The 17,964-nt window shown below is 42.7% G+C and overlaps 3 protein-coding genes across 4 annotated transcripts; 2 read left to right on the plus strand and 1 right to left on the minus strand.

Annotated features, from left to right (window-relative positions):
• The first annotated feature begins 3,455 nt into the window (after window positions 1–3,455).
• On the plus strand, window positions 3,456–7,041 carry wdr45 (WD repeat domain 45). 2 transcript variants are annotated; one of them, XM_055936034.1, is made up of 11 exons: window positions 3,458–3,596; window positions 3,826–3,967; window positions 4,092–4,166; window positions 4,251–4,355; window positions 4,675–4,780; window positions 4,939–5,033; window positions 5,125–5,204; window positions 5,432–5,640; window positions 5,732–5,833; window positions 6,344–6,489; window positions 6,690–7,041. In XM_055936034.1, the coding sequence occupies exons 2-11, from the start codon at window positions 3,919–3,921 to the stop codon at window positions 6,797–6,799; spliced, it is 1,077 nt and encodes a 358-aa protein (XP_055792009.1). In that variant the 5' UTR covers window positions 3,458–3,596; window positions 3,826–3,918; the 3' UTR covers window positions 6,800–7,041. The 2 variants fall into 2 exon arrangements, with proteins under 2 accessions (XP_055792008.1, XP_055792009.1); XM_055936033.1 differs by having other exon boundaries at window positions 3,456–3,596; window positions 4,092–4,355.
• A 189-nt stretch (window positions 7,042–7,230) lies between these two features.
• LOC129863783 (ras-related protein Rab-7a-like) lies at window positions 7,231–16,357 on the plus strand. Its single transcript, XM_055936038.1, has 6 exons — window positions 7,231–7,438; window positions 10,091–10,181; window positions 11,962–12,088; window positions 12,811–13,029; window positions 14,367–14,495; window positions 14,772–16,357. The coding sequence occupies exons 2-6, from the start codon at window positions 10,129–10,131 to the stop codon at window positions 14,859–14,861; spliced, it is 618 nt and encodes a 205-aa protein (XP_055792013.1). The 5' UTR covers window positions 7,231–7,438; window positions 10,091–10,128; the 3' UTR covers window positions 14,862–16,357.
• A 607-nt stretch (window positions 16,358–16,964) lies between these two features.
• On the minus strand, window positions 16,965–17,913 carry LOC129863784 (EKC/KEOPS complex subunit Lage3). Its single transcript, XM_055936039.1, has 3 exons — window positions 17,809–17,913; window positions 17,538–17,666; window positions 16,965–17,371 (listed from the first exon to the last, which is right to left on the minus strand). The coding sequence occupies exons 1-3, from the start codon at window positions 17,856–17,858 to the stop codon at window positions 17,221–17,223; spliced, it is 330 nt and encodes a 109-aa protein (XP_055792014.1). The 5' UTR covers window positions 17,859–17,913; the 3' UTR covers window positions 16,965–17,220.
• Between the last annotated feature and the right edge of the window lie 51 nt (window positions 17,914–17,964).

Consider the following 17,964-nt stretch of genomic DNA (forward strand, 5'->3'; position numbering starts at 1 on the left):
TCCGTCCTTCTACACACTGTTCATAAATATGCTCCGTCCTTCTACACACTGTTCATAAGTATGCTCCGTCCTTCTACACACTGTTCATAAGTATGCTCCGTCCTTCTACACACTGTTCATAACTATGCTCCGTCCTTCTACACACTGTTCTTTAGTATACTCCGTCCTTCTACACACTGTTCATAAGTATGCTCCGTCCTTCTACACACTGTTCTTTAGTATGCTCCGTCCTTCTACACACTGTTCTTTAGTATGCTCCGTCCTTCTACACACTGTTCATAAGTATGCTCCGTCCTTCTACACACTGTTCATAAGTATGCTCCGTCCTTCTACACACTGTTCATAAATATGCTCCGTCCTTCTACACACTGTTCTTTAGTATACTCCGTCCTTCTACACACTGTTCATAAGTATGCTCCGTCCTTCTACACACTGTTCTTTAGTATACTCCGTCCTTCTACACACTGTTCATAAGTATGCTCCGTCCTACACACTGTTCATAAGTATGCTCCGTCCTTCTACACACTGTTTATAAGTATGCTCTGTCCTTCTACACACTGTTCATAAGTATGCTCTGTCCTTCTACACACTGTTCTTTAGTGTACTCCGTCCTTCTACACACTGTTCATAAGTATGCTCCGTCCTTCTACACACTGTTCTATAGTATACTCCGTCCTTCTACACACTGTTCTTTAGTGTACTCCGTCCTTCTACACACTGTTCTTTAGTGTACTCCGTCCTTCTACACACTGTTCTATAGTATGCTCCGTCCTTCTACACACTGTTCTTTAGTGTACTCCGTCCTTCTACACACTGTTCATAAGTATGCTCCGTCGTTCTACACACTGTTCTTTAGTATACTCCGTCCTTCTACACACTGTTCATAAGTATACTCCGTCCTTCTACACACTGTTCATAAGTATGCTCCGTCCTTCTACACACTGTTCTTTAGTATGCTCCGTCCTTCTACACACTGTTCATAAGTATGCTCCGTCCTTCTACACACTGTTCATAAATATGCTCCGTCCTTCTACACACTGTTCTTAAGTATACTCCGTCCTTCTACACACTGTTCATAAATATGCTCCGTCCTTCTACACACTGTTCATAAATATGCTCCGTCCTTCTACACACTGTTCATAAATATGCTCCGTCCTTCTACACACTGTTCATAAGTATGCTCCGTCCTTCTACACACTGTTCATAAGTATGCTCCGTCCTTCTACACACTGTTCATAAGTATGCTCCGTCCTTCTACACACTGTTCTTTAGTATACTCCGTCCTTCTACACACTGTTCATAAGTATGCTCCGTCCTTCTACACACTGTTCTTTAGTATGCTCCGTCCTTCTACACACTGTTCTTTAGTATGCTCCGTCCTTCTACACACTGTTCATAAGTATGCTCCGTCCTTCTACACACTGTTCATAAGTATGCTCCGTCCTTCTACACACTGTTCATAAATATGCTCCGTCCTTCTACACACTGTTCTTTAGTATACTCCGTCCTTCTACACACTGTTCATAAGTATGCTCCGTCCTTCTACACACTGTTCTTTAGTATACTCCGTCCTTCTACACACTGTTCATAAGTATGCTCCGTCCTACACACTGTTCATAAGTATGCTCCGTCCTTCTACACACTGTTTATAAGTATGCTCTGTCCTTCTACACACTGTTCATAAGTATGCTCTGTCCTTCTACACACTGTTCTTTAGTGTACTCCGTCCTTCTACACACTGTTCATAAGTATGCTCCGTCCTTCTACACACTGTTCTATAGTATACTCCGTCCTTCTACACACTGTTCTTTAGTATGCTCCGTCCTTCTACACACTGTTCTATAGTATGCTCTGTCCTTCTACACACTGTTCTTTAGTGTACTCCGTCCTTCTACACACTGTTCTTTAGTGTACTCCGTCCTTCTACACACTGTTCTATAGTATGCTCCGTCCTTCTACACACTGTTCTTTAGTGTACTCCGTCCTTCTACACACTGTTCATAAGTATGCTCCGTCCTTCTACACACTGTTCTATAGTATACTCCGTCCTTCTACACACTGTTCATAAGTATGCTCCGTCCTTCTATACACTGTTCTTTAGTATACTCCGTCCTTCTACACACTGTTCATAAGTATGCTCCGTCCTTCTACACACTGTTCTTTAGTATACTCCGTCCTTCTACACACTGTTCATAAGTATGCTCCGTCCTTCTACACACTGTTCTTTAGTATACTCCGTCCTTCTACACACTGTTCATAAGTATGCTCCGTCCTTCTACACACTGCTCATAAGTATGCTCCGTCCTTCTACACACTGTTCTTTAGTATGCTCCGTCCTTCTACACACTGTTCATAAGTATGCTCTGTCCTTCTACACACTGTTCATAAATATGCTCCGTCCTTCTACACACTGTTCTTAAGTATACTCCGTCCTTCTACACACTGTTCATAAATATGCTCCGTCCTTCTACACACTGTTCATAAATATGCTCCGTCCTTCTACACACTGTTCATAAATATGCTCCGTCCTTCTACACACTGTTCATAAGTATGCTCCGTCTTTCTACACACTGTTCATAAGTATGCTCCGTCCTTCTACACACTGTTCTTTAGTATACTCCGTCCTTCTACACACTGTTCATAAGTATGCTCCGTCCTTCTACACACTGTTCTTTAGTATACTCCGTCCTTCTACACTGTTCTTTAGTATACTCCGTCCTTCTACACACTGTTCATAAGTATGCTCCGTCCTACACACTGTTCATAAGTATGCTCTGTCCTTCTACACACTGTTCATAAGTATGCTCTGTCCTTCTACACACTGTTCTTTAGTGTACTCCGTCCTTCTACACACTGTTCATAAGTATGCTCCGTCCTTCTACACACTGTTCTATAGTATACTCCGTCCTTCTACACACTGTTCATAAGTATGCTCCGTCCTTCTACACACTGTTCTTTAGTATACTCCGTCCTTCTACACACTGTTCATAAGTATGCTCCGTCCTTCTACACACTGTTCTTTAGTATACTCCGTCCTTCTACACACTGTTCATAAGTAAGCTCCGTCCTTCTACACACTGTTCTTTAGTATACTCCGTCCTTCTACACACTGTTCATAAGTATGCTCCGTCCTTCTACACACTGTTCTTTAGTATACTCTGAGCAGACAGGCCTAAGCTGGAGCCTAGTGGCACCTACTATATAAGTCTATGGCTGGCTGGCTTGCTGACACACACACACACACACACACACACACACACACACACACACACACACACACACACACACACACACACACACACACACACACACACACACACACACACACACACACACACACACACACACACACACACACACACACACTTCGGGTTGCAACCATTTATCTACAGTTCTATTTTACTTCAGCACGCTAGGTGGCGGTATAATTCGTTTGTGGCGTGGAGACACGAAGTCAGAAACCGGATACACGCGACCATCGTCATCTGCAGGAAAAATAACAACAAAACATTTCGTCACTGTGTAGCTTTGTTGGAGACATTTTAACAGTGTCAAGCGCTTTTAATCTTTAACTCGTGTTCTGCCCTCGCTTCATGGTAAGCTTTTAAACACCATATTCGTTGTTCAATAACATGATACAGCTGTTACGATGAAAAATAACTGCAGCAGATAGAGATAGCCAAATTTGCTTGAGTTCTTCACTGGCTGGGTTTGTTTACCAGGCTAGCGAACTTATTTTCGCTTGGGGAAAAAACACGTTGACGGTGCCCCTTCTAAACAGTGGTCGGTGATGTTTCCTTTCTCTTTTCTTCTGTTTCAATCAAGGTGCCTAGCCCTGTCCGTAAGGCAGAAACAAGCCTGGGTTTTCTTCTAAGCTATATCTACCTGGTAACATCAGCCTAACGTCACTCCTCCAACATGGCCCAACCGAGAGGAGTCAACAGCCTGCAGTTCAACCAGGACCAGAGTAAGACAAGAGTAGCCTCCTCTGTGAAGCCAGAAAGCGATCTGTAGAGTACATTACTTTTGTGAGTCTTACTCTTGTTTCAGACAGTGTACATTTATCAGTGTACCTCCCCATCCCTCCCCAGGTTGTTTCTGTTGTGCCATGGAAACCGGTGTCAGGATCTACAATGTGGAGCCTCTTATAGAGAAGGGACACCTTGGTGAGTGGAATTCAGACCTGTGGTATGAGCGAACTGTGTGTTCTCATACTGTGTGTGTGATCATCCTGTGCTTGTGTGTGTCAGACCATGAGCAGGTGGGTAGTGTGGCCCAGTGTTCAATGCTGCATCGCTCCAACCTGCTGGCTGTAGTAGGAGGTGGAGTCAACCCCAAGTTCTCTGAGATCTCAGGTGAGTGGATGAGCGGACCACATATTTTATTGAATTACTGATTAGACTTGATTTTCCAAACTACTAAGGGTGTTGAAGAGCGGAGATAAACTTTACATATGCCCAGATACTCCGTATGACTGTGAGAGCAAATTCCTGCATCGTGCTCATCTCAATGTCAGCAGTGCTGGTCATGGCAATGTCAAATTGCTGGGTCTCAGTTTAAATTGTGGTAGTGACTGGGACTGATTGTATTTAGATTTTAGAACATTTTTGATAATGATTCTCATGTATTGTTTTCATTTAATTCAAAACCGAATGTATTTTTTTTAAATCCTAGTGTTGATCTGGGATGATGCTCGGGAGGGGAGGGACCCCAAGGACAAGCTGGTGCTGGAGTTTACCTTTACCAAGCCTGTTCTGGCCGTACGCATGAGACACGACAAGTGAGTTACTATCTGAACGTTTAGTAACATTCTCCTGAACAAGCCCCAACTTCCCATAGAGCCCCCTGTAGTGTGTTGTTTTACTAACCCTTCTCTCCCTCTGCTTTCTCACACTCCAACCTCTCCCCTCGCTTTCTCTCTCTCTTTCTCTCTCTCAGGATCATCATTGTGTTAAAGAACAGGATCTATGTCTACAGTTTCCCTGACAACCCTGTGAAACTGTTTGAGTTTGACACCAGAGACAACCCTAAAGGTACAAACACACACACACACACATATACGCACACGCACTTGGTTATGTTATCTGATAGACGTGTGGATACTCCCCTCTCTCTCTCTGTCAGGACTGTGTGACCTGTGCCCCAGTCTGGAGAAACAGCTGCTGGTCTTCCCTGGACATAAGTGTGGAAGTCTACAGCTTGTGGTAATTCATCCATTTCATTTAAAAGTGTATAGCATGGTACCTTACTATGTTGGTTTATAAGATGTTCATAAAGCACACCTTCACATGTCATTCCATTGACTGATGGATTCCTAGTGTTGAAGACTATCTGCCCTTTCGAAACTGCTCTGTGTGTGTTGATCATTTTTCACATTACCCATGAGGTCCCAGTCAGTCAGTGTTGAACTCTCTCCCACTATCCGCTCCAGGACCTTTCCAACACCAAGCCTGGCACATCGTCCGCCCCCTTTACCATCAACGCCCACCAGAGTGAGATCGCCTGCCTGGCGCTCAACCAGCCTGGCAGCGTCGCGGCCTCGGCCTCCCGCAAGGGCACCCTCATCAGACTTTTTGATACTACCACCAGAGACAAACTAGTGGAGCTACGCAGAGGAACAGACCCTGCTACACTCTACTGGTACTGGGGGGAGAGAGAGTAAGGGGGGGAATGGGGAGATGGAGGTGATGCAGAGTGTCTCATCGCTTCTCCTTCTCGCTCTCTCTTCCAGCATCAACTTCAGTCATGACTCTTCGTTCCTGTGTGCCTCCAGTGACAAGGGCACTGTTCACATCTTCGCTCTCAAAGATACTAAACTCAACAGACGCTCAGCGTAAGATGCACGCATGTGTGTTTGCGTGTGTTTGAGAGAGAGTTTCGCTGTGTGTTTTTAGCATTCCATTTGAGCTAATATTCCAATCCTTGTACTCCGTGTCATATGCCAATGACAGATGACACGGAATACAAGAAGTGGAATTTTAGCTAAGAAGACTGGCAACCAGGCTAGTGTTTGTGCGTACCTCAAATCCAAATTTGACAATTTACTGTTCATGGCTTGTTTATACCACTATCAGCCCTCTTCCCCTCTCTACAGTAAATTGTCAAATTTGGATTTGAGGTACGCACAAACACTAGCCTGGTTGCCGGTCTTTTTAGCTAAAATTCCACTTCTTGTATTCCATTACATCTGTCATTGGCATATGACACGGAATACAAGAAGTGGAATTTTAGCTAAAAAGACTGGCAACCAGCCTAGTGTTTGTGCGTACCTCAAATCCAAATTTGACAATTTACTGTTCATGGCTTGTTTATGCCACTATCAGCCCTCTTCCCCTCTCTACAGATTGGCTCGTGTGGGGAAGGTGGGCCCAGTGATTGGTCAGTATGTGGACAGCCAGTGGTCATTGGCCAGTTTCACCGTTCCGGCAGAGTGTGCCTGTATCTGTGCGTTTGGGAAGAACACCTCTAAAAACGTCAACTCTGTCATCGGTCAGTCCTCTAAGCAACTAGACAGCAATGTTTCATATCTATCAATCAATATAGTTATCGTCCTACATGTAGCTGGAACATTCATTGTACTGTGGGAATTAACAATATATTTATTTAATTTATACAATGAAGCTGTGTCGTGGAAAATTGTAATAATAGTTTTAAATATGGTTTTTTTTCTGCATTCCTCCCTTTTCTAGCTATCTGTGTTGACGGGACGTTCCATAAATACGTGTTCACCCCCGATGGCAACTGTAACCGAGAAGCCTTTGACGTTTACCTGGACATCTGTGATGATGATGACTTCTAAGAGGATGGAGAGAGGGAAGAAGGAGAGCGGGAGAGAGAGGGAGGGAGGGAGGGCAGGGGAGAAGAGACCTGGTGATAAAGTGATAATGGTAGGTTGGATCTAGAATCACAGAGGTGAAGCAGATGTTGTACAGAACAAAATACAGGTGTCTGAAAAGGTCTGTTTAACACGATTGCCTCGTGTTTTTATTGTAACCAAGTGTATTTAAAAATGTATGAAGATTAAAAACATTTTTAAGATGACTGCTGGCTTGTCTGTGGTCCCTTTTGTTTTAACTGTGGATAAATCAAATCTGTTTAAATGTAGTGTAGTCACTTCCAGGACACGCACAGATACAGGGTGCAATTCATATTATAGGAAAATAATAAACAATTGATGCGAATATTTAAAGGGCGTTCATTGGTTTCGACCTGGGGACACGTCAACCCCTCGTGACTGCCATATTGAGCAACAGCGTAACAAAAAGCGGATGTTCTTAGCTAGGACAAGATTTCATCAAGCTAGTTAACGTTAGTTGGTCAGGTTTTTTCACTTTCACTTCTTGAAAAATAGTGAGTGATCCCGGCAAACTGACATCAACGGACTAAGTTGTTAAAAATTGTCCCGGTGCCGTAACATCGTCGCTTGATTATTGAACAGGTAACGTTAACTGGTCCACTTTTTTTTTTTATATTCTTACACTAGCTAGCTCGCTAACGTTAGAACATTGTTTTCTGTGACAGTCCATATAACGTTAGCTAGCTAGCTAGTATTTCGATGATAAATTAGTAAAGTTAGCCAACGATTTGTCGTATATCTGTGTACTTGGTTGGCACCAATCAATATGAGCCGTTAGCCTAGCTGTTTGACAGTTCTTGATAGTCGGCAGTGCAGCGTGACCAGTCAGCAGATGGCTAGGTAGCATACACTGCCTGCTAGCCAGAATAGATTCCGACCCTATTTTTGCTTACACTCTGCACTGGGGTCTGACCGTCTTCCTGTTTAGATTAAGACAGCGGAGGCGGTGCGAGATAAGGCTCAGAAAATGTACCTCAATCCAGGGATGAGATATGCATTAAACTCAGAATTGTCTCATTATCCCAACCATTACACTGAAGATTGAACTACTGATAGTTTTCTCGGAAAACTGTCCTTGTCATCATGCTAGGTAGCAGAAGCCATTTTGAAATGTCAATGTAAGCCAATCAGCTCTTTTGTTGTTAAATGCAACGTGCCATTCCATAATGGCTGCTGTGGCTACTGCTAGTTAGCATGAGGACAAATGGCGTTTATTAAATACTAGCAGTCTTTACGGTGTAACAGTTGGAATAATGGGACAATTTGGAGAAAAACGCATTTCTCATCCCTGGATCGAGGTATGTTTTCTGAGCCGTACATTGTGCCCGCTCAACTGTCTCTAATCAGGAAGTCTGTCTGACCCTAGCCCAATTGTGGACTAAAAGAGGATTACCTTACTCCTTATACTCCAAAGACCATACAATTTCTGTTTAGAGGTGAATTGGCTTTGGCAGCCAAATACTCCATCTAAATGTGAATTAATTCTCAATTGCGGTACGGTTCTGGAAACATATAACCCTCTACTTTCATATCACATCAAAATAATTTCCCAAATGCTAAATATATACTTACTGTACACTGTTTTAACTGGATTTAACACAGTTGCCACCAACAGTATTTTTCAGTGACAACACCTTTGTGGCTTCAGTCTTATATTTAAACACAGGTGTTCGGAGACGCAGATGGCTAATTAGCACAGGCACGCCTCTGTCTTCGGGCTGTTTTCCATAAACAAATGCTGTAACATGGAAATATGGCTGTATAAGAACCATAACCCTATAGACGGGTTAGTTGTTTAGCAACAAAACCGACGTGTGTGCAACTATGGGGCAAAACAGACGGTCTTAGATTGACAACATGTAAACCATATTTTGTCTCCAGCGTTTATTGAAAACATAAATACATTTGCACAATGAGCACTTGTTGTTTCTCAAATACCTCGTTAGTTGTTGGTTAGCTGGCTAGTGCATTTTTGCCATATTAGCATAGGCGTGACATCTGTTAAAACGCCTCAAAACAAGACCTGGTATCAAGAACAAGATAAAACTATCTCAAATGTGCCACCTACGATTCCCCACATAGCAGCTTCTTGCCATTTTGTTTCTCGCTGATGAGAGACATGTTTCATATGTTTTTAACGTTCAGAACGAGCATTGGGGCTCTTAACAAAAATCCCCCAGCTAGAAGATACTATCATCAATAGGTGTTAAAGGCAAAGATTTTTATAATTTACCCAAGATGGACCACCGCCTGTCATTTCCAATGGAAGCAAATTCATTATAGTGGGCAGAACAAGCAAGGAGGTGGACAGAGCCAAGCATGAGCTAGCGAGATCCGTTCTAGCATGTATTTGCGTATTTCTGTTAGGGAACGCCAACTCTGTGAAGTGTGCGGGTGCAATAACTCTATTCGCCCTTGCACTCCTTCTAAACAACACAATTTAAAAAAAACTTTGGCAAAGAGTAAAGTCTACAAAACTTGGTCCAGTCTGTTCGTAACAGATTCTAGTACAGAAAGCTGTGTTGAGATCAAATGTTTCATCAATGACAAAATTAGCAGAATGACAGACAAAATCCACATCTTCTTCCACAGCTGGCAACTGGGCTTCCTCTCATCACTATATTTGGTGATTAGTGGTAATGCTAACCAGATGCTTCAGATATATTCATCCAGTGAAACATCTGGCTCGTTGTTCTCCGTGCTAAAGGTAGTTGGCTTCTATGAATGAGTTAATCTGACCCCAGTGCAGCTGTAAGCAAGAGTAGGGTCAGAATCTATTCTGGCTACAGTGCCAGCCTGGTAACATTAAGGTCACATTTTTTAGTTATTAGCTACAGTTAATAAGATCACAATTTGAATTAGATTTGAACTCGCTATTCTGTTTAACGGTTTCCAGATGGACAGTCTATTGCATTTCAAGTTAGCTAGCTACATATTTAGCTAGATGGTATGCTAATTTACTAACGGTTTTTAAAGGAAAGGGGTGATGGGTTTGGATTTCTAAACTTAAAATGGTATTAATCATTATAATAGAGACCTGAGGGGTGCCATACCTAGTCAGTTGTCCAACTGAATGTATTCAACTGAAATGTCTCCCGCATTTAACCCAACTAACAAGTCTGTGTCACGTGTAAATAAGGGTGTTATCACAATTAACCCAAAAGCCGACTGTTTCGTGACGACTGACTTCCCAGATCCAGCTAGTTGACTGTTGTCCCGTCTGTCTCCTCTCAGAAGAGTAACACTCAGAAGAGTAACACCCCCAGGGAAGGATGGCCTCCCGTAAGAAGGTGCTGCTGAAGGTGATCATCCTCGGAGACTCTGGGTGAGTGATCAGAAGATCATCATGGTGTTTACACAACCAGATGTCACTCATTTTCCCAACAGACGTGTATTAGTTCTGTAGCACCCTTGCATGTGAGTGTACAACGGCCTCTGTCAAGAAGTCAGGATCTTTCTGGCACATGTAGTTGTGCAGGTCGTCAGTGGTTCGAAGTAGAGGTCGACCGATTATGATTTTTCAATGAAGATACCGATACCGATTATTGTAGGACAAAAAAGCCGATACCGATTAATCGGCCTATTTATTTTTTTAAATAATAATTTTATAGATATATATCATACACACACACACACATTTTTGTAATAATGACAATTGCAACAATACTGAATGAACAATTAACACTTATTTTAACTTAATATAATACATAAATACACACACGCACACAGCTCTGAAGTGACAATGATACTGAAGAGTCTGCTTAGGAGACCAATACTCTCAACTGTTTGAATAAAAATAGAGTTTAAGTTACCTGTGATGAATGTTGAAAACAAAAACTTTAATTTCTATATGCAGGAAATCCTATTTTAATAATGGGCATGGTAAGAATTGACAACCAAAGTGCGAGTCATAATTCCTATTACACCTAGCAAAATCTGAAAAGCGGTTCCTTCATTTATTCCATAGGATATTTTTAGATTCACTTAAAATAAGGTCTGTGTTTCGTGTAGGCTTACATCACTGTGCCAATTTTATAACTGTGTAGATATATATAGGACAAGGTAACTCTGATCAATATTGGCTAAATATAAGCGAAGATTAAAAAAATTGTAGAGTGGATTTATGAAAATATGTTGACAAACGTTACCTTATCCTAGTGAGATTTACACGGGTATCAAAACGTCGAGGCGGTTTAAGCCTGCACGAAACACAGACCTTATTTGAAGTAGATCAAGACATTCTCTATGGAAGACATGAACGGTAAAATAACGAAGGAACCCCTTTCAAATTCAGCCGCAAGTTATTACAGGAATTATAACGCGTCGACTATTTCTCTCTAAACCAGTATATGGCTAATTTTGACTAATCAGGAAACTATCACCTCGAAAACAAAACGTTTATTCCGTTCCGTATTTTATCTAACGGGTGGCATCCATGAGTCTAAATATTCCTGTTACATTGCACAACCTTCAATGTTGTCATAATTACGTAAAGTTCTGGCAAATTAGTTCGCAAAGAGCCAGGCGGCCCAAACTGTTGCATATACCCTGACTCTGCGTGCAGTGAACGCAAGAGAAATTACACAATTTCACCTGGTTAATTTTGCCTGCTAACCTGGATTTCTTTTAGCTAAATATGCAGGTTTAAAAATATATACTTGTGTATTGATTTTAAGAAAGGCATTGATGTTTATGGTTAAGTACACATTGGAGCAATGACAGTCATTGATTGATTGTTTTTTATAAGATAAGTTTAATGCTAGCTAGCAACTTACCTTAGCTTACTGCATACGCTAACAGGCAGGGTCCTCGTGGAGTGCAATGTAATCAATGCAAGATTGGATCCCCCGAGCTGACAAGGTTAAAAATCTGTCGTTCTGCCCCCTAGGCCGTCATTGAAAATAAGAATGTGTTTTTAACTGACTTGCCTAGTTAAATAAAGATTAAGGCGCCCAAGAATACCGATTTCCGATTGTTATGAAAAGTTGAAATCGGCCATTCCGATTAATCGGTCGACCTCTAGTTCGAAGCCCTTCTCTGGCTGTTACCCTCAATCGCTACAGTTCTATATGTGCAGTTAAGTGTGTGTGTGTGTTCCTTCCCAGGGTAGGGAAGACTTCTCTGATGAACCAGTATGTAAATAAGAAGTTCAGTAACCAGTACAAGGCCACTATAGGAGCTGACTTCCTCACCAAGGAGGTGATGGTGGACGACAGGCTGGTCACCATGCAGGTGCGTCTCGTGTGTGTGTGCTGGTATATTTAAGCAATAAGGCATGAGGGGTGTGGTATATGTCCAATATACCACAGCTATGAGCTGTTCTTAGGCACGACGCAAAGAGGAGTGGCTGGATACAGCCCTTAGCCGTGGTGTTGGTCATATACCACAAACCCCCAAGGTTCCTTATTGCTATTATAAACTGGTTAGAAAGTGTAATTACAGAAGTAAAAAGACCGGTTTTGTCATACCCGTGGTATACTGTCTGATATACCATGGCTGTCAGCCAATCAGCATCCAGGGCTTGAACCACCCAGTTTATAATATTAGCCTAGTCATGAGTGCTTACCTCTGCTGGCTTGTCATAGTGTGTTTAAGTCAGAGATTGGGCAACTCATTCTGTGACGAGTCATATGGTTTAATTCTCTCTTTCCCTCTCTTTATTACCTCTTACGCCTCTCTCACCCTTTCCCTCTCCCACTTTCCTCCCTCTCTCCCACCCCCATGTCCTGTAAAGAGTTTTTGTTGCAAGGCACATTTCTGTGAAAACAGACAATTAAATGCTATTTTATCTTAATCGCTGTTTCCCCCCTTTCTCACCCTTTCTCTTTTTCCTCCTCACTCCTGTCCTCTCCCTCTCTCTCCTTTTCTCTCCCTCTCTGTGTAATCACCTTTAAAAATGATACAACAAAGTACTAAAATGCCAAAAACATGGTAATCGTCTTCTCTTCTGTCAGATCTGGGATACGGCGGGGCAGGAGCGGTTCCAGTCTCTGGGCGTGGCGTTCTACCGCGGCGCTGACTGCTGTGTGCTGGTCTACGACGTCACGGCGCCCAACACCTTCAAGACACTGGACAGCTGGAGGGATGAGTTCTTGATCCAGGCCAGCCCCAGAGACCCAGACAACTTCCCCTTTGTGGTGCTAGGCAACAAGATTGACCTCGAGAACAGACAGGTTGGTGTGTCTGTGTCCGTCCATTGGAGAGACAGAACAGGCAGGTGGTGGGGCGTAGGCAGTACAGAGTCAGACTTGGTCAACTGTTTGTTGTGATTGCTACATCCCTTAACCTTTTAATGCATGAGTTCCAAATATCTCTAACGGTCACCCTAGCGTGAGTTTTTATTTATTTATTTACATTTATTAATTTTTTTATGTGCGTGATGTCAGAATGCACTCACTGTTCCAAAATGTGATTGTTACACAACAGGACCGGTCAAACCAAGGCACTCTGCCTGCTAATTATCTATAGGCTATGTTTTGTCAATTTTGAAGTTATTTTCTAGCAAGTTTTATTTTCGAATAACATTTTGAATTAAGGCGTGTTCTGCCTGCTCATTAATTCACACAGAAGTCGGCCCTTTCACTGTATATCGCGTTGTCGTTTCTATTGTAGCACATCGTATGTATGGAGCATAATGTATTTAACTGTTATTCACATTTTTAAGCACTGGTGACAAATAATGCATTCCTATTCTTGCATAGATTATAATGGACACATAATGTGTGTGTAATACTTTTTGAAGGTTGTACTGATTATGGTGAGCTAATGCTAAGCTAATTGCCAGCTATATGTGGCGCCATGTTTGTTGACATGCAATGCATTCTGGTTGTCACGTAAACGTCTGTCAGACCAAAGATGTTATAATAATAAAATGAGGTAAAGAGATGGTTCACTCATCTTTCGAGTAAACTTCCAGAAGTGATGGTAAACGGACGCAACTCATCTTGTAACCTTTTTTGAGAGTGTTTTACGCAATTATTTCTATCACTGGTGAGGTCCCCCGTGATGTGATGAATTGTAAGTAGTAATTACTATTAGCTAATTCATATATTACGGTTTCTGTCAGGAGAGTTGGCTAAATATGACCTCTTGTGTTGGGTCAATCTTTCCTCAGTTAGCGCTACGACTAATGTAGCCAAACTGTTCCCGTTTTGGATGGGAATTGTGTTGTGCTGTCGCTACTTCTGTGAATGTGTGAACATTGCGTCCCAAAATAAACTGCTCACATGGAGGATATAACGCTGTAAAGAAGACATGCAAAATGTTTCTGTGACAGAGAAGAGAACTGTGTGGCCAGCTCGAACGCTGACTGTTGCGTCAATCCTAACTGGGCCTTCGAAATAAGTGTTCTAGTTTGAGCGTACGCTGCAGGAACCACTGTAGAACGATTACACCCGTGTGTTCGTACGTGTTAAAAAGATGAGTATATGCCACAGGTAGTTCCATGTAAAATGAGGAAGTATGTATGACACAATGGCGTTAATAATAATAATAATCTTATGTTGTGTAGGTGACGACAAAACGTGCCCAGGCCTGGTGTGCCAGTAAGAACAGCATCCCGTACTTTGAGACCAGCGCCAAGGAGGCCATCAACGTAGACCAAGCATTCCAGACCATTGCCCGCAATGCCCTTAAACAGGTACACACAAAAAATATAGACTCAAGCAGCCACAGGTAAACCTGTAGGCAGAGTGCCTCCAGCTGTTCAGAAACCCCCTTTCTCTCCCTGGCTGGGAAACACCTGTTAGACTGGTTCACTGAGGTTGCTGTGGAACTCATGATGTCATAGTAAAAACACTGTGTCATCAATGAAGAATATTTTTTTGGGGGGGGGGTGGGGTAGAGTTCTTGTACCTCTGATTTGTGCACACTGTGTTTGTGGCTGTGTGTAATCCCATGCTTTGTGTGTCTGTAGGAGTCTGAGGTGGAGACGTATGACTTCCCAGACCAGATCAAACTGAGAGACGACCGGCCCGCCGCCCCCAGCGACGGCTGCTCCTGCTGAGACCAACCAACCACGGATGGATAGAGGGGACCAGGAAGACATGGGGTGCAGCTCAACACTTCTCCTCGTCTCGTTTAGCTCCTCTGCACTGGTGTGAAAGACTGGGACAGGTGAGGCTAATTCGGAGGCCGTCTCCCACACAGCCTTCCCGTGCTCTCACATCAGTGCAGATGAAGGTGAGTCGAGGGGAGATTGAGATGCACCCCATGGAGAGAGCCAGGGGACACACCCCCAGTCAATGCCCCCAGTCCTCTCCCCTCAGTCAGCTACAGAAGACTCCAGATGAGAAAGAGAAAAAAAGGAAACACTTATTTTTCTTAACTCCCCATCTCCAGTGGCGACCTGACCGACAGGAAGGAGAGAAAACCCCTCTTGCACAGCATCACTTTTTAATAAGGTAGAAGAATCCTTGCTACTATGGAAAATACAATCATGATGCTCCTACTATAATTATTTCTAATGATGTTTTCATGTCTTTTGTTCTGGTTTTAATTGTTCCTTTCTTAATACTGAGGTACAGACTGCTCATCTGTCTGTTTGTGATCCAGGTAGACATTCTCCTTAACTACAGATCTAGGATCAGATTCCCATTTTCCACAGAACCTAACCTTAACCATTGGAGGGATTAGAAACGGATCCTGTGTCAGTGTTAAGGAGAAATTTGTACCTACTCGACTCGCTCTGTGCCTTTCATCTCATGACAAGTATTACTGTGGCAGATCTCATATATGTATGTATACGTGTTATTTTTCTGCAGTTATGTTGCCAAACTTTGTCAATCCTAGACCTTTTCTTTGACATGTTTCTCGTTGAACCAGTTCTCTTCAATTATTTAGTGTTTTAAACCGCTGTGTAGAGAGTGATAAGCTAACCAGATGCATTGAAAGTAAATCTGCAATTATAATACAAAGGTGTGCACCGAAATTCGGTCAACCCAACAGCAACCCTCTGCAGTATCAGTTCTGTGTTTAGGTTCTGTTCTCCTTTTTGTATTGTATTAAGTTCTGTACGTTTCTTGTTTTTTGTTGCCTTATCCATACTACACATTACTATGTCCCTGTACATTGGCTGTAAATTGAGTCCAAAGTCAAACCTAACCTCAAGGCCCCTAATAAATCTAAACATATCTGATTTGTGTTATCAGTATAGTACTACAATAGTTTGTCATATTATTTTACACCACTTGTCAGGTCTAGGAGCCTATCTCGAAGTGTCTAGGGAAAGGAATAGGGTCTAAGTGTTGATTTGGGATGTCCTCTGCCCCAACAGTAGTCCCAGGCCAGACCTTCATTCCACTGTAGCTTACATCTGCCTGTCTACACCATCAACTAGTGTCGCTCTATATTCATGTAACAGAAATGAACATGTTCTTAAACCAATTAACGAGAATCCTTAGTCCTACGTGGTGATTTTTAGCACAACTTCAACTGTCATCTTTTGTTGAATATGCTCTTTCTCCACCGTAAACAAATAAATGTTTACTTTATGGAAACGTGTCAGTTGTCTGTCTTCAGTTATATTATTGGACCTGCAGGGCCCACTGCTCTAAATGGAATTCTAATCTGTGACAATGTTTGCGATGAACTACACTGAATGTACAAAACATTGGGAACAGCTTCCTACTATTGAATTGAACATTTTGCCCTCAGAACAGCCTCAATTAGTTGGGGTGTGGACTCTACAAAGTGTCAAGCATTCCACAGGGTTGCTGGCCCATGTTGACTCCAATGCTTCCCACAGTTGTCAAGTTGGTCGGATGTCCTTCGGGTGGTGGACCATTCTTGATACAGAAGCGTGGAAAAACCCAACAGAGTTGCAGTTCTTGACAAACTCAAACCAGTACACCTGGCACCTACTCCCATACCCCATTCAAAGGCACTTATTTTTTGTCTTGCCAATTCACCCTCTGAATGGCACACATTCAAAATCCATGTCTCAAGGCTTAGAAATGCTTCTTTAACCGGTCTCCTCCCCTTCATCTACACTGAAGTGGCTTTAACAAGTGACCTCAATAAAGGATCATAGCTTACATCTGGTTAGTCTCATGGAAAGAGCAAGTGTTCCTAATGTTTTGTACAATCACACTATCTGATGTAAAACTAATTCATTTTGAAAAATAGAAAGTTTATTCCACAATACAACCAAATTAATACATAGACAAATCTAAAAGAAATAGTCTATCCATATGTCACCGAAATAAGGCAATTCCCATGTGTCTAAATAAATAGCACTTGTACTTATATTGTTTTTTTGTTCCAGTTTCCTTATTTGAATAGGATGATTGAAATTGGGACATGTGTCCGTCTGTACTGGGGATCATTGCAGCTCATCCTGGGTTTCTCTTCTTTCCCTCTGGTCATCATGTCATTGTAGAGCAGAAGCTGTGTGTTTGTGTGGTCACAGAGACAGGGGGTCCAAAAGCCTCCATGGTCTCCATCACAAGGGAGAGGTGGTCCATAAACGACCCCACAGAGACACGCAGAATACGGGCCTCATCGGCTCTCCACCTCCTGATGGAAAGAGGGATGGAAGAGACAGGAGATAAAGGAGGAAGACGAGTGGAGGGAGATAGATGGACATGGACGGTCAACTCAACAACCTCGTATACAGTAGTACCACCATACACACACCATCGATACACTTCGTGGTAGCACACGGGATCACACAGACACTCACACAGACAGCGTGCTGCCGGACACCATGAGCTCCTTGCTGATGCCTCCTTTCCGGGGCTCGCGGTCTGGGGAGAGGGACTGGAGCGCGATGGACGCCTCGCGACTTGTTGGGAACGGGACGTCTAGTGCACTGCGGGACTGTCAAGGAAGTTTTCACCCTGTTTCATGCTAAATTATCAAAATATGCATACAATATTAAAGAGGCAATTTACGACCAAGCGTTAATGTCAATAACCGTTATATTGACGTCTTATGTGGAGTACATAGGATACAATTCCAATTTGCCTTGCTTGTGATTGTTTTCCGTGCAGGGCGCCGCCATGATGGTTTTTCTCCTAAGTAAATCTAGATGTTGGCGACCGCAGATTCGCCTGAATGCAACAAATATAGATTTACAATCTGATGTGGAGATTCGCCACGGTTGATAA

Source organism: Salvelinus fontinalis, chromosome 10 (assembly GCF_029448725.1).
Source record: "Salvelinus fontinalis isolate EN_2023a chromosome 10, ASM2944872v1, whole genome shotgun sequence".
NCBI classification, from domain to species: Eukaryota; Metazoa; Chordata; class Actinopteri; order Salmoniformes; family Salmonidae; genus Salvelinus; species Salvelinus fontinalis.